This window comes from Pelodiscus sinensis, chromosome 2 (assembly GCF_049634645.1).
Source record: "Pelodiscus sinensis isolate JC-2024 chromosome 2, ASM4963464v1, whole genome shotgun sequence".
Taxonomy (NCBI): Eukaryota; Metazoa; Chordata; order Testudines; family Trionychidae; genus Pelodiscus; species Pelodiscus sinensis.
In genome coordinates this window covers 146,123,841-146,151,004 of record NC_134712.1, presented here as the reverse complement: position 1 = coordinate 146,151,004, position 27,164 = coordinate 146,123,841, and the positions used below count along the sequence as shown (strand labels likewise).

Sequence of the window (27,164 nt, the reverse complement as noted above, 5' to 3'; positions counted from 1 at the left end):
TACCAATTTTTTAAATGTTGAGTCTTTCAGCCTTACATAATTGACCTGCCAGAACCAAATGTGTGGCTTCTAAAAAGATAGCCTGTGAAAACTGGCATCAGAATCTGCAGCTCAATTTTAAAGCACAAAGGCAGCTGTCATCATATATTTAAGTCTATACTATAAAGTATTTACACACTAACATAAACTACTAATGTGCTTATAAAAATTGAGTGATAAAAGCTTTTGCTTATAACCCAACAACAATTCTATTGCTGGCATTAAGAATACTGAATAATTTTACAAAAGTAACTTAGAGAAATCAATTAGCACTGAACAATAATTATGGCCAAATAGAGGGCCAAGTTCCACTGAGATAAAAAAACAGTGAATAACTTCTGTGTAGACTGGCAGAAAACAAAATAAACTTGAAGAGAACCTTTATGGGCAGAATTCAGTGTGATCAGATTTGTTATTAAGATAGTTAGGCAGGAAGCGCATTAAAGAGCATGTTGTCCTTCCATTGAATCCAATAACTTTGTATACACGATTAACCCTTTTAACAGAAGAGCACCTCAAATCCAAACCCATAGCCTGGGCCAGGTGGTCCTGGTGGTCCTTGAAGTCCAGGCTTTCCAGGCTGGCCATCATCACCTGCCTGGCCTTTTGGGCCTGGTGATCCAATATCTCCAGCATCTCCCTAAAGCAAAAGGGAAACATGATTTTATTGAGTAGTTGCAAGAGGTAGATGTGATTACAGAATTTGATTGTCTGAAAAGTATGTTCACTGATAACTAGTTTGAAGAATAATAATCTTCTGGATTTCTTCCGTCCAAGGTTCTCACTTTTAAGAAAATATTGAATTAAGTTTTGCAATATCCTTGAGATACGGGGTTTACCTTGCTTTATACCTGTGAAACGAAGTCAATAAGAGATTAAGTCATTAGCCCCAACAAAGCAGATCAGAACTGGGAACAAGAACCCAGGTCCCCTGGTTCCTAAGCCTTGGTCCAAAATAAAAATTCCAAATATTATGAATATTTTTCATTTTGTTAATCTGGTTTATAAGGGTTTTCTTTCAACTGTTTTCAGGAAACTTTTGATAGGCAGAATACAATGCCAAATTATATGTGACACGCTGTCTCTGAAGGATGATGTTATCTGATTCCTAGAAATAAACAAAGCTCAATCCTCTTACCTTTGGACCAGCTGCACCTGGAAGACCTTGATCACCCTGTAAAATAAAATCAATGCCAGTTAATTGAGCAGGATTAAAAGATTTAGGCATAGAGAACAGAGATATATGCTCTGCTTAATTCAGTGAATACCTTTGTTGTTGACTTTATTGGGATCAGGATATCATAAGCATTAAACCTGCTAGTTAAAATCAACAATAGCCTGCAGTTGAGTAATTACATCTGCAAATTACTAGAGCTTCCAGCATGATTTGTGGTCAGTGAGCAATCCATATTTTGATTATTGCAGCAGGGTTTTAGAGGTTTGGACCACACAGAATGAAATATCAAGGATGAACTCTTCATCCCACTGCAGTCAATGGCAAAATTCTTATTGGGAGCTAGATTTGATGTACTCTTCATCTGTGGGAAATCTCTATTTGAAAGGGATACAGGAACCCTGATATAAACAAGCAGAGTTACAAGATTTTTTTCTGCCCTCATGTTCTCTGAATTTATTCTTTTACCTCATTCAGCTTTTACTGACTCCTCTTTCACTCTCTCCATCTCTTTCCCCTGCTGCTCTCTTCCTCTTCAGTTTACAGAATGGGAAGAAATCCAGAGTATGAAAACAGCTTTTTCTACCCACAGCGTGTTAATAGCAATATATATCATATCTGGCCAAATACTATAGTCCCTATACAAGCAGACAGTGGGAATTTTGACTGTATGAGGACTCAATAGACAGAATAAGCCCCAATGGTACAACTATAGGAGATAAATAATGAATGATTTGCTAGAAAAAGTAACCACAGGAAGCATGTAAAACTCCTCTCAGCAGGTGGAAATGGATTTGGCAGACTTGATGGTGCTGCTATGCTCTGACAGCTCTCTGAGCAACTGTAGCGTTTGTAGTGCTTCATTTATAATTTAATTCTGATCAGATACATATAGTGTGGAAGACAACTGGCCTTATCCCCCTTTCTGATGAATATGCTCTGCATGAAAATGTCTTTCTTCCAACTAATTCCTCTTGCCTACAGACTTTTACTCTACAACCCGATATGCAGGTTAATTTAATTTTCTGTAACCAGTCATGGGAACTTTTCCATTGACTACAAAGGACACAAGAATAAGCTCTGAGCTCTGGAACAAGGAACTTATTTGAACTCTCTCTGGTCCATCTCGGCGTTGTGTGTGAGAGTCACTGGTATCTCCACACAGTGGCCCATAGCGCTCCATGTACACCACAGTATTGCCAAACCTGAACATACAAAACTCATGAATCAGCCTCAACAAAATCATGAGACTGGCTAAAAAAATCATGAGATTTTTTAAAAAGAAAATATTGGTGTTCTTTTCTTTGCCATCTGTTTGTGAACCCTTACTGTGCACTTCTGTCCCATTTTCCAAATTTTCTCTGCAACAGTAAGGGCAGACATTTATTCGTTTGCCATAAAAACAGAGATTCTTATGCAATCTGTTGACCCTGGGAACGTCAGCTTTAAGAAAACACTATATACTCCAAAACTCAGGACCAATTGCAAATGTAGACAACACTGAGGACAATACAGGAGGTTTACACCTGCCCTCACATAAGCAGGGCAAAAGGTGAAAAAGAGAAAAGACTATAGAATTCAAAGTTAAGTGGTTCCGGTGGCCCCAACCCATAAAAATGCAGTGGAAGGACTGCAGCAGGGAGCTGTGAGGCAACTATATGCCAGTCTGGGATGGCGGGATGAGTTTCATTCTCCCATAGACTTTACTTACATAAACACAACTATTATTCTGCCTTTTTATGGATGAATTACATGGAATTGTTCACATATTTTGCACATTATCTATTGAGAAAAACCAGGACTGGACACCACATGACATTATAAAGTTGTGCAAATGGCCCTGTGAGATGTTTAACAAGCCTTAGGAGCTGAATTCAGCAAACTATTCATGGACTGCTGCCACTCAGAAATAACTAAAATGTTATGCTGAACTGGGCCCTTAGATTCTTAACTTACTTTTTCTCCTTTCTTTCCTGGAGGACCCACCATTCCATCCAGCCCAGGAGGTCCTTGGGGCCCCTGCAAATGATAGTAAGCATAAGCATCTGTCCCAATTGCAAAGAAAACACCACAGTCAAAGAAATTTATTTGAACTCTGACTGCTTAAAAATAAACAAGCCCTAGTAACCCGACTCCAATGAGTTGTATTTCTGAGTTTTTATTCATGTAGTGTTGGTCTTTATGCTACTGCAGAGTAACTCTAAGAAGTGGGCTCCCACAGACATTAAGTGAACCTGAGAGGGGGTACTTGGAGAAAGAAAGGAAGAATGGGGAAGGGAATTTGTGGGCCCTTATCAGGGGATAACAGAACTTCCAGGCCCCTGGACAAGCAGAGAAGGGAGACCACTCTGTGCTCCCGGAAGGGGCAGAAATACACGGAGAAAGGGTGGGGTTGGGGATAGCCAGCCCCCAGAGCCTCCCAGAGTGCAGTGCATGGCGCTCCAGAGGCAAATTAAAGGACCTGGGTCTCTGACTGCTGCTACTATGGTAGCAGTGGCAGCAGCTGGAGCCCTGGGCCCTTTTGAATTGCTGGATCCTGGGGCAGTTGCCTTCTTTGCCTCCCCACCTGTCGGTGAGCCTGGCCCTTGTGAATGGGACTGGAGAGACAGGAGGAACTGTAGGAAAAGAAAAGGAGAAATAAAAGACAACAAAAGAAAACAGAAAAAAGGAGGAAATTCAGCCACACAGTGTAAAAGGGAAAGAAAATCTAGACATTGGCAAGCACAGAAGAGAGAGCAGAATAAGGAATGGGAAAGGGTAGGGTGGAAGGAAGAATAAAACAAAGAGAGTGAGGGAAGAAAAAGTAATATATTAAAGTTAAAAAGAAACAGACCCAAGAACAGAATGTTGAAGGAAAACCACTCTCTCTCTCTCTCTCTCTCTCTCTCACACACACACACACACAAAGAGCTGTAGGGGGAGCTAGAGGTAGAGGGAAAGAATTAAAAGCTAGGCAGACTGGAACACGAGACTTGTCAGGCCCCTGCTTTGTGCTCAGATCATGATGAGACCTTTCCCAAACAGGAAATTCTACTTCCTCCTCTATCTTCTAGATCTTCACAAAAATGTAACATAGTATGGGCAGCCCAGAACAGTGCCTTTGATACTGATGGTTTCAAGTGTTGAGCAGGCACTTGAAATTTGGCAAGTGAGTTGTGCCAAGGATGTGCCTTTTGCCAGCCCCATTAAAACGTCCCCAAATTTAGCCCAATTTATCAGCCTTTGAAATGTTTCACTAGGAACCTGCTCATAGAGACTTGTTAAGTGTTTGGTAGCTAAATTCCCCAGAGATTCTCTTTATAGGGTGTTCAAGCCCAGGGCTGCAGGAAGGGAGCAGGAATTTCCCTATAATTCCTCTTTATGGCTGCTGAAGGCCACCGTTGGGCTGGGCAGAAGAACACAGGGCAGGAGACTGTCTCCAGTGCTCACAATCAGGGTGGCTCTCAATTTAGTGGTGGCTGGGCCTCACCTAGAGATTGATGAGCCTGCTATAGTCACTCACCAAATGAGGACCCACTCAGGGGAGTAGCATTTCAAGCGGCAGCCTGTATAGAGAATTCAGATTGTGGAATGTGACAGATGTTTTCCAAATGTAACACTGGGCCATTAAATGAATGAGGCAATGCACCCCCAAAGTTATTACATTTGTCTGGCGCTTTTTAGGATAGTCACCCCTGGCCTCATATTTACCACACATCCCTCTTCACTTTCCATTTTTACCTTCAGGACCCACTGTCATTGATATGGTATAAATTTTTAACACTAACAAAATCAGAATTATTTTCATGATGGTGTAGGCCTATTTTATATTGTACAGTGAATATTTTGGCTGAAAGCGTTAGACTAGCATTAAAATTGCAATTATTTATTCATGAGTATAATTATTACTCATGCAGTGTACAATGATCTGAAGTTATTGTCTTACGGTGGCACATGTGCTTTGAAGCTTTTAAGTAATCTCCAGTATGCTATTACTTTACATTTAAATTCTTCTGCATCATTTCGTTACAAAATTGCACTCAAAACTTATTTTTAAAGAAAGGTAACCATATGAATGCTGACATAAGATGCAATGGTAAGATGCTATTTTAACTTCATGTACATTTAAAAAAGAAGCAAAATTGTATAACGCGATTAAAAATTGATGCATTTTAAAGCAGTTAGTAAAAATGATATTTCCTCTTACTAAAGATAGTTTTGATCCAAACATTTTTAAGACTTGTTTCCAATAAGAAAGCTGTTAAATAACTGAGTCCTTGATTCAGGTACTTAAGCATGACCTTAACTTTAAACAGATGAGTAATCCCACTGGAGTCGAGACTACTTACATGTTTATGTTATACATGTGCTTTAGTGCCTCGCTGAATGCAAGCATAATCCTGAAATAGCTGCAGGGGTAGGAGAGCAACTTACTTAAACATATAAATTACAGAGGGCCACTCCTGATTTTCCTCTTATTTATATCAGTGTAACTTTGGAATAGCTGCACTAAAACCAGGGGAATTACATTGGTATGGAAATCCATTTGGAAGCAGAGAATCAGGCCCAGAGCTCCTTTAACATGCTCATTTTAACAGCCTAATCATAGAGTTAGGGATTTTTATTATTAATTATTTTTATTCTAAAAGAGGATTCGTTCTATCATTGACCCTTAGATTTACACAGCATATCAAAGAGTCATGACAGTGTTTCTCAAAGAGGGCTGCGGGTCCACTTTGGGAAAACCTCTAGCAAGCGGGTGCATCTTAGATCACCTAAAGGATCTATTGCCACAGAGCTTCCCAGCTCTCCTGGGCTGGAAACGGTGAACTGGAGCCAATGGGAGCCACGAGGCTCCTTGGCTATGGACCCATTTGGTAAACAATGCAGTGAGAGCCCACTAGCAACTTTCCCACCGCGGGCTGGCAACCACTTCGAGAAACACTGAGTCATGAAATCTGCAAAATTTTAGTAAAATCAATTTCTCTACAAGGTCTTAAAATTCCTTGATTTTAGAAGAAACTAAAGTCTATTAACATAAGCAAGATACATGCTTAGACAAAGCTATTCAGCTCAGTATGTCTCCACAATTAGGCAGTTGTCTCAAAACAATTGGAACACCACATGCACAGAGCCATCAGATGACTGTGTAGCTTAAATGGAAGGGTTCTGAGCCCATAGTGCTAATGTAATTGGATCTATATTAGTGACTGCACAGAGCCTAGTATTCTGAGGTGGTTGCACTTCAAGGGCTTCAATGGGTGCGGACAGTGCTCATTGCCTCAGAAGTTCAGGCATCCTGTGCCATAAACGGAGAGTTGACAATGATTTCAGTGTGTGCTAGATCAAATGGCGACACCCTTGGTCATATGAATAGGCCTTGCCCTTTTAGTCATTGGTGGTAATGGGATTACTCACAAGAGTAAGGGTCTTACAGATTGAGATGATTGGCCTTGAAATCTCCAAAGGTTTATGCTTAACTTTACACTCTGACTAGTTTCTTTGAAAGTCATTTGATGATTCAAAGTGAGTGAAGTTATGTACTTTGACAGGGCTGGAGCTATTGCAATGTTCCGTCTTCACAGCAGCCATAAAGCAGTACTGCATGTACCATTAACAGTTGGACACTTCTTACAGCAGATGGTGTTATGGTCTGTTTTTCACATGCAGAAGTCCTCTGCAAACTTACTTTATTAGGAGGAGACTCATTTGACTTATTTCTGCTTTCTAATTAATAGACTAAGGCACTGAAGGGCAACCAAGGCCACCGAGTGGGTCACTTGAGTGGCCTCCTTCATTTTAGTGGGCCACAAGATTGTCATGACAAAGACGGTGTCCTGGGATAGGGTAGCTTTATTAACTGTGCTTGCATACCTAGAATTTGCAGGGTGTGCTGACTGAACCGTAGCAGCGTTTTGATTGGAGGCAGAGCGAGCACACGGGCCTCATAATGTTGTGTGCAATCAGCAGGCACCTCACTTCACATGCCCTTGCTTTATGTGCATGTCACTTTTGTAATGCCAGTAGGAAAAAAAAACTATGCGGACCGAAAACCAAGAGAATCTGGCAACCTTTTGCGTGGGTAACAGTAAACAAAATGTCTCGTGGGCCTCCCATAGAACCTCCTGGTTCAATATTATTCAAAGGCTCATCCAAATGGAAGTATACATTGTTTATTGTGGTATCTGGTTTTCTTTTTGTACTGTATAGTAACAAGGCAGTTTAATACCAAAGCTAATGAAATTTGACTATTAAAAAGGCAAAAAGTTAATTTTAAAGTCAAAATATGAATGTAAAGAATATATATTCCTTCATTTTCTTTTAATCTTCACATCAGGGTGAATTTGTTTTTACTTCACCTTCCTTAGATGGACAACAGCAATACTCAAGACACTGAAAATCAATATGAACATACAAAAGTATTTCAAAGTGCTTTCCAAAGCAAAACATGCAACAGCAATATGCAAATGCAGCAATTAATGGACTAAGGCAACATTTGCCAAGATTTGCTAGTGAAACTCTTTGGACTTGAAGTTATACTCATCTGGCCTGATCTCTTTGGATGTGGTGATAGACAATGTTTTGTTCAAAATATCACCGTTAAGTAACTTGCTTGTCAGTAATAAGGATTACAATGTTTTGTTTTTTATTGTAGGGCCATATCCTGATTCCTGTGTATTGCTGCAGAGGGTTCTGATTGAATCAGAACCAATGTGGTTCTGGTGCAAAGGCAGTGAAAAGGAGAGGGGGAAAGAGACTGGAAGCTAAAGAGCATAGCTTTGCGGTGGACTCGAGTGGCAACTTCTCAAAATTATGTCAGAGCTATGGCAGAAACCTGACTCACAGGAAATAGCTGTGGGAGAGAGGCCTGGTTATGCAGAATCCTCTGATTATACTGCAACATCTGCTACAGTATCAAGTTGACTCAGAGAGGCCACTTGAAATGGAATTTAACAAGTAGAATTAGCATGCAAGACAAGTCTGCAAAATGGGCGGTGGCTTATAGTCTCAACAGTATCCGACCTGAAAAAACTTCCACTGAAATTGCATTCCAGGGCTCTTTCCTGTCAACTTAGAGCATCTTCACCAGATGCACTCCAGTGCCGCAATTGCATCAGTGCAACTGCACTGCTGTAAATGATATAGTGTAGACATAGACTTAGAATCTCAGGAAGCACTCAGCATCATGCAGGACTGGGTTTACATTATCATGAATTGAAATGGTCTATGCCTAAATCTGCCTTTCTTCTATAAAGAAAGTCCCACAATATCTAGTAATCTTTGATTCTTGCTACAGTGCAAGAATGTGTCAACAACTATGTACCACTTAGTGAGAAAAATATTTCAGAAATTTCAAAAAAGTTCAGAAGTTTTGTACCTCCAGAATTTGCTGCATTCATTCTTGAGCATACAAAAGCATTGCAAAGCAAAAATTGCAACAGCAATATGCAAATGCAGCAAAGAATAGACTAAGGTAACAGATTGTCTTGACAAGATTTGCTAGTGAAACTCTTCAGATTTACAGTTATACTCCTCAGAAGGCCTGGCCTTTTTGGGTGTGGTATTAGACAATGTTTTGTTCAAAATATCAGTTAACAGACTATGAGGCCAAACCACTTGAAATATTCTAATGATTTTCCTCTTTCCAAAATTTCTTTTTTTCCAGATTATATAAGTTTCTTGATAATGTTTTATGAAATGTAGCTGCTGTGCATTTTGTTCACTGTAGCTCATTTGTAGTACCATGGCTGAATTTCTTATTGGTCAAAAATTATTATTTCTCTTTTTTGTGGCTGTTCCTCTCCTCTCTCCCTCTCCTCCTGGTTGACCTTATAATGGAAGACTACCTTAATGAATTGCTTAATCTTTAAAAAAATTACATCTAAATAATAAAATGACACCTACAGAATAGATAACAAAATGAGGTTTTACAATTTTTTTAGCCGTGCTAAAGAGATCCCAGACTCAAGCAGAATCATTATAATTTCACAATACATTCACAAATAGAATGTTTCACCTTGACAAAGCCACTTGACAGTATTTAAAAAAAATGGACAGGAATCTCTGCCTTCTCTCTTTGTATATTTTGTTCTGCAAAACAATGCCAAAGGAACCTTTGTGATGATTCCTAGTACAAAACTCCTATAACAAGTGCTTTAATTTCAAGCATTGAGAAGAAGCAATATTTTGAATTCATGTCAGTGAAGTGGCAATGACACAGCTACAGAGCTATAAATAGCTCAGCTTTGTCTTCATAAAAGCATTTCAAATAAAATTTAAATCTGTTCAAAGGCTGGTAGAATATAAGAATGAGGGAAAAAAATACTAAAGTAGTCCAAGTAGTTAAAAAAATCCCTTTGCATAGTTATGTTTCTAGGCACCAGTCCTGAATCTTATACATAGGCTTAAAGTGCCAGAGTGCATACTGTTAAGCACATGCTTAACTCCTTAAGGCTTGCTACTTTAAACTCTCTCTACTCAGGCTACATCTGGACTACAACCACTTCTTTCGAAAAAGTGAGCCGTTTTTTCAAAAGAGAGCCACCAGGCAGTCTGGATGCTCTCTTTCGAAAAAGCCCTGTTTGCATTCAAGAATGCCTTTTTTCAAAAGAGCACTTTCAAAAAAAGGCATTCTTCCTCATAAAATGAAGTTTACCGCGGTCAAAAATACCACCGCGTTCTTTCAATTTAATTTCGAAAGAACGTGGCAGCAGTCTAGATGCAAGGGAAGTTTTTTCAAAAAAAGGCCACTTTTTTTGAGAAAACCCTGTAGTTTAGACACACCCTCAGTGTAGCACTTAAGAATTTCTCAACTGGACCAATCATGGCAATAGGTCTATGCCCCATAATAAGTATTTAAAGAATAGGATCATTAAGGTCCTATAACAATGTTATTGACTCCTAACATTTTTATTGCAAGTTTTATGATACTCGGTGTTTCTTCAGGCTCCAGCTCCTGGATTCTCATGATTAGGTAAGAATCTTAGCTTTCTTTAGAAAAGCTTTTTGCCAGTGTGGTTGTAGAGAAAAGCGCAAGAATGTGACCGACATAACACACAACAGGATTAAATGCCAGAGTAGACACATTTTATTTAAAATCTCATGCCTTTTCAGACAGTTGAATGATTTGGAGGGCGGGGGAGAGGCTGACTCAGTTTTTGAATGGTGGGGGATGGCAGTGATGCTGTAGTAAAACCCACTGTCTATTCCATGGCTGGCCTAATCTAGGCCAAGAGTAAGATAAACTCTGGGTGAGATCCTCACTCCTTCCCCACTCTAGCCCCTTTATTCCAGTTAAAAAAGACAGGGTCATGTCAAAGGGCTCCAGAAGGTCCAGGAGGAGAAGGAACTATCCCACTGCAGGCACAGCAGAAACCAGGGGGAAGGCTAGCATACGAGGTTCCATTGTCAAGCACGTAGACCAGAGTGAACTTTCTGACACCCTGTGAGAAGAGGCCTACAGGATGGGCTATTGGTATGTGTTAATTGGGCTGGTTGGGACAGGAGATGTACTCCCTCATACCTGTCCGCCATCTTGTTGATAAGGTTTTGTTTTTCCAAATTTAATTGAGGATTTCTGTAATTGGATGCCCTGACGTCAGACTGTTTGGTTAAGGGTATAAAGATACTAGGATTGATTGTATTAGCAGCTTTACTGGGCCCGACTTTGCTGGGACCACGTTTGGCTCACTTTGCTTTACTGATCAATAAAGCAAATCAGTTGTTAGCCGCCTAAACAGAGAGGAGCGTGTTTTTGCTTCGACAGTAACCAACTTCGATCTGTATGCTCACTACTTATAATCACTTAAAATTTGTCTTTCTGTAGTTAAATAAATCTGTTGTATAGTTTACTTAACACTGGGTGTTTTAGATTAAGTGCTTGGGAAATCTCAACTCAGACTGCAAAGGCTGGTGCATGTCCTCTCCACACTAAGGGAAGAGCAGACTAGATACTGGACTTACACTGGCTAGGCTGCTGACCAGTGCAAAATGGCACCATTCTGGGGTGCAAGAATGGGAAGCTGGGGAAAATTGGCTAGAGCCTCCTTATTGATTGTTCATGAATGGCAAGGAGATGATTCATGTTACACAGCTAGATGTGTTCCTGTTTGTGTAAGTGCCATACCTACCAGAGTAGGTTTCCCAATAGCATCATGGCAATACCAGATTCTGTGTAGACTATATAATATTAAATGAAGTCATATTAAAAGGTTCTTATTCGTTACCACAAATAGATGACAGCCTTGGTGCTGTTACGGGTCTAGTATGGTGATAAGCTGAAGGCACCCAACTTGAAACTGAATCCAAAGAAGTCTGAGTTGTTTCAAAAAGAGATAACCTACCTTGGGCTCACAAGTAGTGAGGAGGGAATTTCCACTGACTAAAAAAAAGCGGAGGCTGAACAGAGCTGGCCTACTGTCTAGACACTCACATATGTGCAGAGTTTTATAAGGCTCAGGAGGTTTATTTGTGATTTTGCATAGGTTGTGAGAAACGGAAAACATTTCAATGATTATCAGAGTGATATATAGGAGTCAAATAAAGTTCTGATGTCTGTTCCTCCCTTGCTCTAAATTTTTTTTCAAAACTCCTTTCATACTGGTCACAAATACTAGCACTTATGATCTGGGCTTAGTACAGACACAAGAACACCACAGATTTGAGAGGGTGGTTGCTTATTACAGCAAAAGTCTAAGTTCTCCTGAGAGAAATTATTGTATCACTTGAAAGGAACTTCTAGAAGTAGAACATTTTCACTGGTATTTATATGGGAGGAACTTTGAGATCAGGACAGATCATGTTTCCCTGCAATGGCTCTTTAAATTCGAGAATCCCAAGAGACAGCTTGCCAGATGGTTGGAGAAACTGCAGTGCTATGATTTTGCAATCGCACAAAGCCTGGTCATACTTATGGTAATGCTGATATAATTTTACCAGCCGCTAGATAGCTCTCTTGGGAGGCAAACTATAAACCCTGCCCCAAAGAGAAGAGCAAAGAATTACTGGTAGTTGCTCAAAGTAATGGGAGTGGCTCACTTCCTCTAATTCACAGACGTGCCCATGCTCCTGTTTCATCAACTGGAACATTGAGGATAGGGTTGTAGGAAAGGACCCCAGAACAAATAAAAGCTTCCCTAAGTGAGGATCTTGATATCAGGACAGTGTGTTACTGGAAAATCAATTTGTATTCACAGCCACTGTGGGGTGAAGTCCTTTTGATGGTGTTCTACCACACTAAAGGCTTTCTGGTCACAGTGGGAAACTTGGAGTTTAGAAGAAATATCGTATAGAAGAGTGGAGAAATCAGCAGGTGATGGATCCAGATGCCAGTTGGTCTGTTTTTCAATGTATGCCATGATTTTAAAACTACTGGACATTTTGGGTTTGCAAAAACCTTACTCAACCTAAAGGAGAAATTTTATTGGGTAAAAAATACAGGCAGAATGTGGAATTCTGGAACAAGAAATGTGACACATTACAAAGAGCTCCCTTTAAAACTGGGAGATTCCCTTTGTGACAGTATCTTGTGGGGGGCACTAATGGAGTGCGTTGCCACTGATGTTCTTGGGTCCTTTGCTGAACCCAAGGCTGGTGGTTGGGGTTGTGTTACAAAATGGCCCAAAGCTCACACTGGGTATGTCTAGACTACATGGCTCCGTCAACGGAGCCATGTAAATTAGTTTACCCGGCATAGTCAAAGAAGTGGGGATTTAAATAATCCCTGCTTCATTAAAATAAACATGTCCACCACGCTGTGTCAACGATCAGCTGATCTGGTACAGCGCGGCAGTCTAGATGCGGATCTGTCACCTGGGGAAGCCTTTGCTGACTGATCCTGTAAACCTCGTTTCACGGGGAATCTGTATGTTCTGATTCATTAAGTCATTCCAAGTATAATTGTCATTACTTGAGAAAATGATGAAAAAACAAGCTAATGTGGGCACCAGTTTTTTAGTGGGCTAATTGTGCTTCAGTTCAGGAGCAGGACTGGACCTTTCAAAGTCTCCTTCTACTCTACTCTACAAAGTGGTTACATTCAATAATTACTTTCTTACATGATGTAATCAGAATCATGTCTGCTGACCCTAGTTTACTCATGTTATCCCTGAAGAACCCACACAAGTAAGACAGAGAGAAAAGTTTGTTTTTAAATACAAAGCACCAGTTACAACTGAGCAAATCCACTGAAAGCAATGGAGTCACAGAGAATAATTTGAAGACAGAGGGCTTGCAGTAGGCCATATTTGGGTGTCAGAACTTCTGTTGCCAGTGGTGATGTGCGAGAAGAGAAGAACCCAGCTTGACTCTCAGATTCCATAACAAGCTAGTAGTTACAGAATTACTAGTTACTGTTTTTCTTGTTACCTGAGCATATTTAACATGCAGTAACAATAAATATACAACATCATGACACTTTTTGTTACTGTCACCTTTTAAAGTAGGATCGCACTTTAAGTGTTTCTTAGGGCTGTATCTACATAGGCATGATTTTGCGCAAAAACATGCTGCTTGTCTACACTGGCGGGGAGTTCTTGTGCAAGAACACTGATGTTCTAATGTGTGAAATCAGTTCTTCTTGCGCAAGATCTATGATGCTCCCGCTCAGGAATAATTCCTCTTGTGCAACTCTTCTTGTGCAAGAGGCCAGTGTAGACAGACAACATGAATTTCTTGCGCAAGAAAGCCTGATGGCTAAAATGGCCATTGGAGCTTTCTTGCACAAGAGAGCGTCTACACTGGTACGGATGCTCTTGTACAAAGGCACATGCCAGTGTAGACGCTCTCTTGCGCAAATACTTTAACGCAAGAACTCTTGCATTAAAGAGTATTTGTGCAAGATCATGCCAATGTAGACGTACCCTAGGTGTAAAGGGTAAATTTTCATCTCTGGGTAAGACACAAAAGAAGGGAGAAAGCCCAATGAGATAAAAGTCCTATGGTAGCTTTAAGTTATAAATTCATTTTGAATTATGTAACTGCTTCTCAGCTTTATTTTCTTGAAAGTGTCAAGGAAGGCCAATCCCATTAAACTTCAGTAAAACCATCCTTCATTTTTCATCAGCCTGGTCCACATTCACCTATATTCTTTCGTTGCTTTTGCACTTCTTTGGAATGAATCAATGCAGCAAATTGTTCCAGAGAATATGGTCCTTTGGCTTTTTTGCCTTTTTAAAGAACCTGGCACAAAATTGCGAATTCCATCAAATCTTGGGCTCTTCTACCATTGCTCATTCTAAAATAGCAACAACACTCAGCGTTCTAAGGCTACACCTCCACTTGCTGCACTGGTGATCGGTCTTCTGGCATTGAACTTAGAGAGTCTAGTGAGGATTTGCTAAATCAAATGCTGAAGACAATCCCAGACAGCGCCACATGGAATAAGAGAAGTTGATGAGAGCATTTGCTTCCTTCAACCTCCCGCTGTGTGGATTGTGCCAAGCTCGGCTTACGGTAAGTCAACTCTAGCTACTTTATTTGCACAGCTGGACTTTTATACATAAAGCTGACCTTCTGGGTCTAGCATAGACCAGGCCTAAGAAACATGCAAAACTTCCACAGCTGTGTTGCAAATTGCACTGAGGTATAGCACTAATGACTAGTCATGATACTCACTGGAGGGCCAGGTTCACCAGAAGGTCCATCTTTCCCTGGTGATCCAGGGGGTTCTGCATTTGAACCAGGTTTTCCTGGAGCACCTGGTAATCCTGGAGGGCCCGGTGGCCCAGGGAGACCCTGGAGAAATCAGAAATTCTCTTAGAAAACATTCTTGTTCATTTTCATCCCCACCTTGGCCCGGTCCATGCAACATTCTTGAAGAGAACCAACATTCTTAAATAGAATCCATAAAACTCTATACTATTGAACTTGGGTAAACACTTCCCTTTTTTCATTAAGATCAGTCCTGCTCCCATTGATTCCCCCACTCTCCCTGGGGGTCACAGGACTTCATTCTTCCCTTGATCTGGGAGGTTTACCTCTGTCATCACCTTTAAATGGCAGCAAAGGAAGATAAGTTAAAAATGAAAATTTGCTGTATTTACTTTGTGAATGACACCCAGGGACACTCCAGTGATCAATGTGATCTTTATACATAAGCAATTAGGTTAGATAGAAGCGATGTTTCCTCTAATTTTTTCCATTCATCTGCAGAATAAGGCATGTGCCGATGTTCTTTGCTAATCAGCTGGGCAAAATTTGAATCTCCTCTGAGCAGCTTCCCAAATAGTCAGCTTACAGGGAACACTGGATAGAAGCCAAGGAGACATATGCTATTAATTTCAGAAGGTGTAGGACTATTACAACTAGTAGTATTATCCATAGCACCAAGGAGCCCTAGTCAAGTACATGTTAAATCCTTTGTGCTAGGCACTGTACAAACACAAGAGGTGGTCCCTGTCCCAAAGACCTAGCCTTGATAGCATGAAGACATTAAACTGTGTAAAATATATTCATACATAAGAAAGATGAATTTGAAAATGCATCTCTCTTACATAGAAGTGAATCATTAACACTTTCCCTTTTATTACTGATCTCGTATATTAACCGAGAAAGATCATGGAGATTTTGAAAATTATGCACTTAAACCTGCAAGGTGTTGACCACTTTAGTCTCAAAGCAGAAAAACATGATTGCATGTTTAACTGTATGCACATGAAGAGTCTCATTGAAGGGACACTGGACTGAGGATAAGTTACTTAGCACCTCACAATATTGAGTCCTAGGAGAGCATAATGAAATGGTTAAGACCATCAGTGAGGATGCTGCAGGACAGGGGCTATACTATATGACCAAGCTTCCTGTGGCAGTCTGGACTTCCTGAAGTCAGTCTTAGAAAGATTTGAAAACAGAACATTTCATTTCAGGTGACAGCCCATCCCAACAGTGTGGAGTAGGTTCTCTTTCTGGCTGGCTACAATGACCAATACAATACCTTTGTATTAAGGCTTGTTCACCTCTGACCATTTGACTACCAGCTCTTTCTTTGCAAATCCCCCTCACACACAAACACTTACTGAGTTTCTGGCTGATTATCTGGGCATTAAGCTCATTTATGTGCAATATCATATACCAAGTAAAGCTTGGAGATGGTAGTTTTTTAGGATTACCATTACAGTATTTTGTTATTCAGAATTTCAGCAGGAACAAAGTAAGGCTAGATTTGGCTGATTGTCTAGAGATGAAGGAGGAAAGATTTAGCTCAGGGTCAAGGAAAATTCCAAACTTTTCCCTTGACAGCAAAGTGAAAGTTTCAGTTAAAGATGATGATTCATCCCTAGGCAGGCATCCCATTGTGCTATGTGCTATAACAACTCATAGTAAAATAGTCTCTGCCCTGAGGAGAAACGTATAATCTAAACAAACAATTGAGACACGTAGGGAGAAATACAAAAGGACTAAGAGGTAAAGAGACAGCAGGTCAAAGGAATAGAATGGATAGAGCCCTGCAAATCCAAAGATATCTGCTTTATATTCACAGGTATCCGCATCTGCAGTTGTGGATGCAGCTATCTGCAGCTCATTTTTGCTGATATAGATGTGGATGCAGATACAAATTGTGTGCGCATGCAGGCCTCTAGGTATGAACACTTCCTGATTCTTAACCTAGTTCTTTGTCACTATAACACAATACATCTGAAGAAATTTACACACACAAACCCCTGCAAAGTACAAGGGTAAAAAACCCCTTAAGCGATACACAAATCCCTAAGATAAGTCAATAGAGACTTGGGTTACACAAAATGAATTCCATCTAATGGCAGTCATGTCAGAAACATCAGTCAAAAAGGAACATTTTAATTATAAATAGGGCATCAGCCCTTGATTAATTTAATAATGAGAAAGTATGATTAATTGATTTTTAAGTCATAAGGAAAGCCATACTCAGTCAAGCCAAAAGTGCATCTATTCCAGTATTCTGTCTTCCAACAGTGGCCAGTGCCAGGTGCTTCAGAGGGAATGAACAGAACAGGTGATGAATGTAATGATCTGATGTCCAGAAGGAATCATGGAAGATTAGGGCTAGAAGAGACCTCAAGACGTCCTCTAGTCTGACTCTCTGCTCAAAGCAGGACCAAGCCCAACTAAATCATCCCACCCAAGACTTTTTCAAACCTGGCCTTAAAAAACCCCTAAGGATGAAAATTACAACTCCTCCCTAGATAACCCATTCCAGTGCTTCAACACACTCCTAGCAAAATAGTTTTTCCTAATATCCAGCCTAGACCTCCCCCACTGCAACGTGAGACCATTCCTCCTTGCTCTGTCATCTGCCACCACTGAAAAAGAGCTTAGCTCTATCCTCTTTGGAACCTCCTTTTAGATAGTTGAAGGCTGCTATCAATCCCTCCCCCTCCTCACTCTTCTCTTATGCAAACTAAATAAGCCCAATTCCATCAGCCTCTCCTCATAAGTCATATGAGCATAATAATTTCTCTTACCCTTTATTGCACATTCTCCAATTTGTCCACCTCTTTTCTGTAGTGGGGCCCCCAAAAACTGGAGGCAATTCTGCAGATGTGGCCTCACCAGGGCCTAACAGAGGGGAATAATCACTGACCTCAATCTTCTGGCAGTGTTCCTACTAATGCAGCCCAATATGCTGTTAGCCTTCTTGGCAACAAGGGCACACTGTTGTCTCATCTCCAGCTTCTCATCTACTGTAATCCCCAACTGCCACTTAGCCAGTCAGTCCCTAGCCTGTAGTAATGTATGGGATTCTTCTGACTTCTGTGAACTTACGCTTGTTGAACCATATCAGATTATTTTTGGATCAAACCTTCAATTTATCTAGCTCACATTGGAACCTATTCCTACCTTCCAGCATATCCACCTCTTCCTCCACCTTAGTGTAATCCACAAACTTGCTGACAGTACAATTCTCCAATCATTCAGGTCATTAATGAAGATGTTGAACAAAACCAGCTTCAGGATAAACCCTGCTTGATTTTGGCTACCAACTAGATATCAAACCATTGATCACTACTTATTGAGCCCAATGATCTAGCAGCTTTTTATCCACCTTATTGTCCATTTATCCAAGCCATACTTCTTTTATTTGTTGGCAAGAATATAGCGAGAGACATTATCAAAAGCTTTGCTAACGTCAAGGTATATCATGTCCACTACTTTCCCCATTTCCACAGAGCCAGTTAGGTCATCTCAGAAAGTAAGTAGGTTGGTCAGGAATGACTTGCCCTTGGTAAATCCTTATTGACTGTTCCTGATCACCTTCCTCTTCGCCAAGTGCTTCAAAATGGATTTCTTGAGGAGTCGTGCCATGATTTTTCCAGGGACTGAGGTAAGACTGACCAGTCTGTAGTTGCTTGGATTCTCCTTCTCTTTTTAAAAGATGGGCATTATATTTGCCTTTTTCCAATTGCCTGGGACCTCCCACAATCACCATAAATGTTCAAAAGGTAATGACCAATGGCTCTGCAATCACATCAACCAACCCACTCAGCACCCTCGGAGGCATTAGATCCAGCCTCATGGACTTGTGGATCTTCAGCTTTTCTGAATGGTCCTTAACCTGTTCTTTCACACTGAAGGCTGTCCACCTCTTCCCCATACTGTGCCGCTCAATACACCAGTCAGGGAGTTGACTTGTCTGTTTGTTTCCTAGGCTTATTGCATTCATATACAGGCACCTAAGACAACCAGCTGATTGCCCTACCTTCTCAATATGAATCAGAAGGCCTCCCCGTTGCACTCTCCTCTTTGTGTTTCTTTCTGTTATCCCACTTCCCCACTTGCCAAAGGGTTTAGGTCACCGTTCCCCACAGACCCCAGTTTAAAGTCCCTCTTACTAGGTTAGCCAGTCTGCTTGTGAAGATGCTTTACCCTCTCTTCATTAGGTAGATCACTTCTCTTCCTAGGAGTCCTTCTTCCTGGAAAAATTTCTCATGGTCAAAGAATCCCAAGCCCTCTCTCTGACACCACCTGTGCAACCACACATTTACCTCCACAATTCAATGGTCCCACCTGTGCTGTTTTCTTAACAGAGAAGATGGACAAGAATACGACTTGCGCCTCAGACTCCTTATCCTTCTTCCCAGAGCCATCTCTGCAGTGACCAGATCAGAATCATTCTTGGCAGTGTCACTGGTGCCCACATGCAGATGTAGGAAGAGGTAGAGGTCTGATGGCTTGCTCAGTCTTGACAGACACTCTGTCACATCCTAAATACTAGCTCCAGGTAAGCAGAACACTTCTCAAGTTCCCTGGTCTGGATTGCAGATGGATGACTTCATCCCCCTTATGAGGAAGTTCCTGACCTTCGCCACTCATCTCCTCTTCTTCGGAGTGATGGTTGTGGAACCCCCACCGCTAGCACAATGCATCCCAGGCCTTCTGGTCGATGGGGTCTCATTCTGAATCCTTTCCTCAGATAACTCTTCTAAACCATTCCCTGCCATAGCACATGTTCAGAGAGCCTGAAAATGGTTTCTTACCTCTATCTGCACTGGGGGGGTACATGAGTTCTCCTCTTTCTTCTTCTTCTGGAGATCACATGCTGCCAATTTTCTTCACCGTTCTACATTGCCCTCTCGGATTCTTCAGCCTGCTGTGCCTGCAGTACCAAATGTTGGCTTCTATCCAGAAATTCTTCATTGTCTCTAATGTAACACAGGTTAGATACTTGGGCCTCTAGTTCTTTAACCTTCTCTTCCAAAATGGAAACCAGCTTGCACTTTGTACAGATGCAGTCACTTCTGTCCTCTGGAAGAAAGACAAATGTAGCACATCCTTTGCAGGTTACAACAGTGGATTGCTTACTATCCGTACTGTCTTCCTTCTAGAAGCCTCATCAGATGTTGTATTTACTGCTCACAGAAGCCTGAAAGGCAGAAATGCTTTGTGGGAGCTCCCCAGACAAGCTCTCAAGCAAACTCCCTCTGTTTGTCTGTCCTCTGTTCACCGCTGGTTCAGTTCTTAACTGCTTTCTATTTTGCAAGGCTGGTGGCTTGAAGCAGTTGCCCTGGTTCATAAAGGAACCATTATGATCATCTAGTCTAGCCTCCTGCAAAGCACAGTCAATGTTTCAGTAGTCCGTATAGCAAGGCCACAATGTGTGTTTTAGAAAGCTCTCCAGTTTTGATTTAATAAAAGCACAGCACAAGTCCTGGCCTTTGCCAGGGCATGAATTCAAGCTGAACACAGAGAGGACAAAGCTGATGGATGGAATTAGTGAGAATTAACAGAGATCCCTATAGTTCTACACCATATTAATGGAACAGATGCCCAAAGCTGAAGCAAGCAATGAACAATCCCATCCTCTCAATTTCACTGGCTTCTACTAATCTCAGAATCAGATTTTAAAAAAGGTTTTTCCTTAAAAACAAATAGAAACTTCTCCAGGATTTCTTCACCCTACTTCACCTGTCTCATACTCACAGCTTTGTATCCCACTTCACCACAATGACACTCCTGCCACCTGAGACTCCTCTGTCCTCTTCCCAAATGCTCCACAATTGTGGGAGAATGCTAACGGCAGCTGTATTTTTACTTATGCTACCCTATTGTTCTGTACTTCTCTTTTGCCTCCAACAAAACTTTCAATTCACTTTTTCTTTTAAAATCTGACTGGAAAGTAAGTTCAGGCAAATACTGGCCCACAGGCCGGATCCAGTCGATCAGGGTTAGCGCCTGGCAGGCCACGACTGCTATATTTACCTGTGCCTCCACAGATACTGGTGATCGCAGCTCCCGTTGGCCTCAGATGATGTCCCCAGCGAATGGGAGCTGCGGGAAGTGGTGTCCCAGTCTATACCACTTCCTACCACTCCTATTGGCTAGGAATTGCGGACTTTACTCTCTGGATCAAATAAATTTTCCTTGCAAAGCTTTTTGTGATGTTTTGTGGTAAAGATGCTATATAAATAAAAACATGTTTTGCATTGTGTAACCATACCATCATTGATTCATAATTATTCAAATGTTATGCTAATTTTAAAAACTGATAAAAGATAAAACTGTTTACTGTACAACATTAGCAACACATAGTACATACTTACTCTTAAAATCTCATTGTCTCTGTCAAGGTCACCCGACCCAGATCCTTCAGGTTCCAGTCTACTCTGAAGTCAAGAGAATTCATTTAAAAATGTTGTTTCTAATGAAGAGATGGAAGACTGACAGATACAAATACTATTTGTGTTTCATTGTTAATCTCATTATGGTTGGCATGTCAGTAGCAGAAAGCTGACCATGAAAAAATATATTCTTAAGCTCTCATTGATATTTTATATGTCGAAATGCTCCAACATCATTTTAACGAGATGCTTTGGATGAGTTTCATACCAATTAACTGTATTAGTTATTCAGTTTTGTATTCACTGACAAATGCCGCTCTAGTGCAGATGCCCGGAATTTACACTCTTTGGTAAAACCATTGTAGCTATGATGCAATAAATATTGACATTCAATTTTTAATTTCTCAATATACCTGTCACACTTGGGTCTCTTCCAATATACATCTACAGCAATTAGTTATTAACTTCCTGCAAAGGCCCTATCATAGAATCATAGAATACTAGGACTGGAAGGGACCTCGAGAAGTCATTGAGTCTAGTCCTCTGCCCTCATGGCAGGACCCAGTACTGTCTAGACCATCCTTGATAGACATTTATCTAACCTACTCTTAAATAGCTCCAGAGATGGAGATTCCACAACCTCCCTAAGCAATTTATTCCAGTGTTTAACCACCCTAACAGTTAGGAACTTTTTCCAACCTAAACCTCCCGTGCTGCAGTTTAAGCCCATTGCTTCTTGTTCTATCCTCAGAGGACAGGAAGAACAATTTTTCTTCCTCCTCCTTGTGACACCCTTTTAGATACCTGAAAACCGCCCTATGATTCAGAAGGCATAGGATGTAGAATTCAGTGGGGAGCTGCAGATGTATTTTTGTCAAGAGAAATTAAAAACAAAATTATTTTCATTGCCATTTATTTAAAAAAACATCTGGAGACTGAGTCATGATATGTTTGGTGAAGAGACTGCTCTGTTCTGATCTGTGCATTTTTAGTGATAAATATGGGAATCCAAACTCCTTCAGCTTTCATCCAGGACACTGATGGTGGAAGCCATATGGAAGATTATTATAACCCTATATTTTTTGAAGATCAAAACTTCCTGAAAGAATCTTTTTTTCCTCCCAAAAGAAATTTTCTATGCATGGTCTCATGAAGATGAAGTTTTAGCATTTTAGAGGGGTAGCCATGTTTGGTTTTGCTAAAACAAACTATAAGGAGTCCTGTGGCAGCTTAAAGATTAACAACTTTATGAGGAGATAAGTTTTTTGTAGGCTGGAACCCACTTTATCAGATGCATGAAGTGGAATCTTCAGTGTGGCAGGGATATATACACACACATGTAAAGATGAGAATGTTACATTACTAGGTGGAGGACCAGTGCTAACAAGACTAATTCAATTAGGCTAATAACAATTGATAAGAAGGTGAGAATACCAAAAGGGGGAAGTTACTTCTTGTGATGAGCTAGCCACTCGGAGTTTCTATTGAGGCTCAGTCTCTACTGAGAGCAGCTAGCTCACTTCAAAAAGTCATTTTTCCCTTTTTTATATTCCCTTCTTTCCTACAAGACCTGGCTGCTGAAACACCTACAGTGATTGCCTCTAAGTCATGATACATCCAGCTTAAGTGCTTGATGTACTTCAGCAATGAGCAGTTTCAATATTTAGAAGTAAAATGGGAAGTGCATATTGAAATCAGTAGAGAGCTAAGCTTTAATCATTTATTAAAATAAATTATATATTAATTTTCATATGCTGTGTTGCTGTTGGTTGAGTTGGTTGAAAGATATTAGAGAGACAAGCTGGGAAAGGTTATATTTTTATTGGAATCAATTTCTATTGGTGAGAGAGAAAGTTACACAGAGCTCTTCTTCAAGTCTGGGAAATGTACTGATAGTGCCACAACTAAATACAAAGTGGAACATATTATTCAGAATAAGTAGTTAAGACATATTTAAAGGGACCATTCAAGGTGAAGTTGCCAGGTAACACTACTCCAGTCATACAGAGAAAAATAAAGGGAGGGGGGGAATAAGAGGGTGTTAGTGGGTTATAAATTGTTGTAATAAGCTATCAATCCAGTGTCACTATTCAGATTAGTTTTAATGCAGGTAGGATGACCAGATAGCAAGTGTGAAAAATTGATCTGGGGTAGAAGGTAACAGGAAATATATAAGACAAAGCCCCAAATATTGGGACAGTCTGTAAAATCAGGACATCTGGTCATCTCATATGCAAGTTTCCTTTGAGGATGAGGGCTGAGAGGTCAGATATAAAGTGATCGCTTTGTGAAGTGCACAACTATAAGTGATATGATATGTGTCTTATTGCTCTGTGCAAGGGTCATTCAAGAGCATAGTGATTGGTTTCACACACACAGTTGTGATCAGGGCATTTAGTGCAGTGGATGAAGTACACCACATCTTGTGCTGGGCATCTGTAGGATCCGGGGTCTTGAAGGGTGTGCTGTGGGGGAGTGTTGATCATTATAGCAATAGAGGTATGTCTGCAGGTTTTGCATCTGTTGTTCTGGCAGGAACTGGTGCCAATGAGTTTGTGTGTCCTGGTCTGTGGGAAGCTTGCTTCTGATAATAAGTTTGGAGAGGTTAGGTGGTGTTTTAAGGCCAGAAGAGAGGGTTTATGATTATTCCAGTGGCTTGAACAAAGGCTATGTCTAGACTGGCATGATTTTCCGCAAATGCTTTTCACGGAAAATTTTCCGTGAAAAGCACTTGCGGAAAAGATCATCTAGATTGGCACAGACGCTTTTCCGCAAAAGCACTTTTTGCGGAAAAGCGTCCATGCCAATCTAGACGCGCTTTTCCTCAAAAAAGACCCGATCACCATTTTCGCGATCGGGGCTTTTTTGCGCAAAACAAATCTGAGCTGTCTACACTGGCCTTTTTGCGCAAAAGCTTTCCACAAAAGGACTTTTGCCCGAATGGGAGCAGCATAGTATTTCCGCAAGAAGCACTGATTTCAGACAGTAGGAAGTCAGTGTTCTTGCAGAAATTCAAGCGGCCAGTGTAGACAGCTGGCAAGTTTTTCCGGAAGTTTTCTGCTTTTGCAGAAAAACTTGCCAGTCTAGACACAGCCAAAGTGTTTGTTGAATGTAAAATCATTAGGGGTCTGGATGAAATGGAGGAGTTTGATGATGTATATGGAGTGGATATCTGAGGTTTGTCCATTGTCTTGTAGATATTTGGGGCAGGCAGTAATGCTCTCATTGTGAGAGGTGTTGGGGTATAAGGAGGTGATGTCTATGGTGACAAAGATTTTGTTATGAGGAAGAGTGCTAAAGCTGCAGAGTTTCTGGGGGAAGTGGGTTGTGCCCTGTAGGAAATGGGCCTATTGTGTGAAGTGGTTTAAGGATGGCTGCTACAAGTCCAGGTATTTCTTCAGTTAGAGTGCTGTAGTCAGGTAAGATGGGTCTCTCCCAGGGTACCTATGCTTGTGTATCTTGGGAATTATGTAGAAGGTGCCTGGGTTGTTTTTTTGTGGGATCAGGTTGTAGTGTCTGAAGTTGTTTGGGGGAGGATCTGATGATGTCCTTAAATTATTGGATACATCGTTGTACGGGGTCTTATTTGAGTACTTTGCCATAGGTAGTGTCAGAGTTGTTGGTTGGCCTTTTTAATGTGGTCATCACAGTTGAGGACTATGAAATTACCCCCGTTGTCTGCTGATCTCATCTGGTGGTTAGATTTCAGAGACTGTAGAGCTGCCTTCTCAGCAGTGGAGAGAATAATATGCTTGTTACGGATTTCACAGTCCATTTTTTCCTGAAGCAATTAACGTAAGAGTGTGGTCTCAGTCACTGTAGGGTGTCCAGTCAGATTATTCTTTGCTCCTCTGACTAGCAGTGGGAACAGGGTAATTGTGTGTGGTATCATCATCATTGTTGTGAAAGAATTCTTTCAGGCAGAGCTGGCAGAAGAATTCTTCTGGTTCTCTTTTCTAAGGCGTCTGTTTCACCTTGTATTTAGCTGTGACACTGCGTACATTTCTCAGACCAGGCTTAAAAGCTTGTCCCTCTCATGAACAGAAGTTGGTCCAATTAAAGATATTACCTCACCCAGCTTGTGTGTCTGATATAAATGCTGTCATTAATATAATGGGGCTTACTATTTAAATGCCCAGAAGTCAGAGGAGCAGATTCTGGGTCCACTCCAGCCTCTCTGTACTGGACCCCAGCATAAAACGGCCAGGAAGATATTATAGCAGGCAATATGAAGATCAAGGGACAATCCTCTCAAGATGAAGAGCCAAAATAGCACATATATGGCACCCCATTTGCTGAGGCCAATCTGGGGGGAAAGGAGGGGCCTAGGACTTCCCTATGTCCCAGTGATCGCCAGTAGCATCAGCAGTCCCTTGGGGCTGTTGCCAGCTGGGATCTATTGGAGTAACTCTTGAGCTTCTCAGTCTCATGCCAGGGAAATGAGTTTGTACTCAGCAGGAACAAGGTCAGCTGAGCACAAAGAAAGCTTGATGCCCCTTTTGTGACCACTGCCTGAGTTGCACTCTATGCTTTTTAGCCACAGCTGAGGGCCTGGGTCAGGCAATCCAAAAGAGAAGGTTCTCATAACGTATTTCACAAATTATATTGTTAAACACAACTTTTTAACACACAGTGGGCCCAGTTTTATCTTAACATACATGATAGCTTGTAAACACACAACTACCATTGACCTCAAGGGGAATCACAACTGGATTATGTCTGAGTGAAACCATTTGCCAGCATAATGAAAGCCTTGGGCCCAATTCTCTCTTTGTCAGCACATGCATGACTCTCTGTGTGAGACCAACAGGAGAACCATGTGAACAAATGGGACCCCAATCTGGATCACTTTTTTACACTTCCTCATTCCTGAATGTTGAAAAAGAAAACATCACCATCATATTAACATAAACTTTTGTATTTAACAGCAAGTACAAAGGACTGTCAAACCACCCCTGTGTTAGGGAAGGGAAGGAAATGAGTAATTCAGATTTTCTAGTGTCTAATACAGGTTTTTTCTGAGAAATCTCATTGATATTTTTGGCTCAGACTTTTAGAAATGGGTTTTTTTTTTTTGCAAAAGAATGTGCACACATTTGCCCACTTCCAATTTAGGCCACTCAATGGGTATGTGCTGATTGGGATACAGGCCTAAGTCAATCATGTATAAATGTGTGTTTGCTTTATTGCATGTGCTCTTTTTGTGCTTTTATATGTATTGGCTATAAGATTATTTCCTCAGACTGCGCTGCACCTCCTCGTTAAGTTTTACCTCGCTCTACAAAAGGATAAGACAAGCAAAGCTAACTGTCAGACACCCTCAGAAACTCACAGGTCCTCTGAATGGAGCAGATAGGCCAGGTGGGCCTGGAAGTCCTGGCAGCCCCACACCGGGTTCACCCTACAAGAAGAATAAATATGAAGCAGTTAATGTTTCAGACCATGTTTTATCATGTTTCATGAAACTGCACTAGCTTTGTAGGCCCTAGTTGGCTTCCTTAGGCATAACTGTATTTTACAAAGACAAACACAAGACTATTGTTTAAATGCTAGAAAGGGATGTGAAGTTTATTCATTTGTGAAATAAATTCCCATGAGAAATGATCATTAGGATAAAATAAAACTACTAAGAATGAACAAAGCACTGGGAAATGTATTCTAGGAAATAACCCTACATTGGCAGAGAAACAATATTGTGCAAGGTCTTTTCCATCTCTAGCTTCTCAAACAATTTTGCAATTGTACTAGCAGTGCCAATTGTGAGACAAGGGGTTAGCATAAACTTTTGCATAAACTGCATTATTTATGCAAATAATATGAAAAAAGGGAGACACCTCCCTTCTTAACATTACAACTCCCCTCCACATCCGTTCCAAAACTACTGTCTAATGTACTTTTCCCCATTGCCCACACAGCTGGTGGGAAAAGTACAATGGTCT

General features: G+C 40.9%; 1 protein-coding gene across 3 annotated transcripts in view; it reads right to left on the bottom strand.

The window, feature by feature from the left end:
* COL15A1 (collagen type XV alpha 1 chain) overlaps positions 1 to 27,164 on the bottom strand; it is a 275,709-nt gene that overhangs the window by 107,718 nt on the left and 140,827 nt on the right. For all 3 annotated transcript variants that reach the window (XM_075921580.1, XM_075921581.1, XM_075921579.1), the window contains 6 exons: positions 26,558 to 26,626; positions 21,208 to 21,270; positions 14,807 to 14,926; positions 3,170 to 3,232; positions 1,178 to 1,213; positions 554 to 679 (listed from right to left, as the gene is read on the bottom strand). In XM_075921580.1, the coding sequence (XP_075777695.1) occupies positions 554 to 679; positions 1,178 to 1,213; positions 3,170 to 3,232; positions 14,807 to 14,926; positions 21,208 to 21,270; positions 26,558 to 26,626 (477 nt within the window). The remainder of the gene's footprint in view (positions 1 to 553; positions 680 to 1,177; positions 1,214 to 3,169; positions 3,233 to 14,806; positions 14,927 to 21,207; positions 21,271 to 26,557; positions 26,627 to 27,164) is intronic.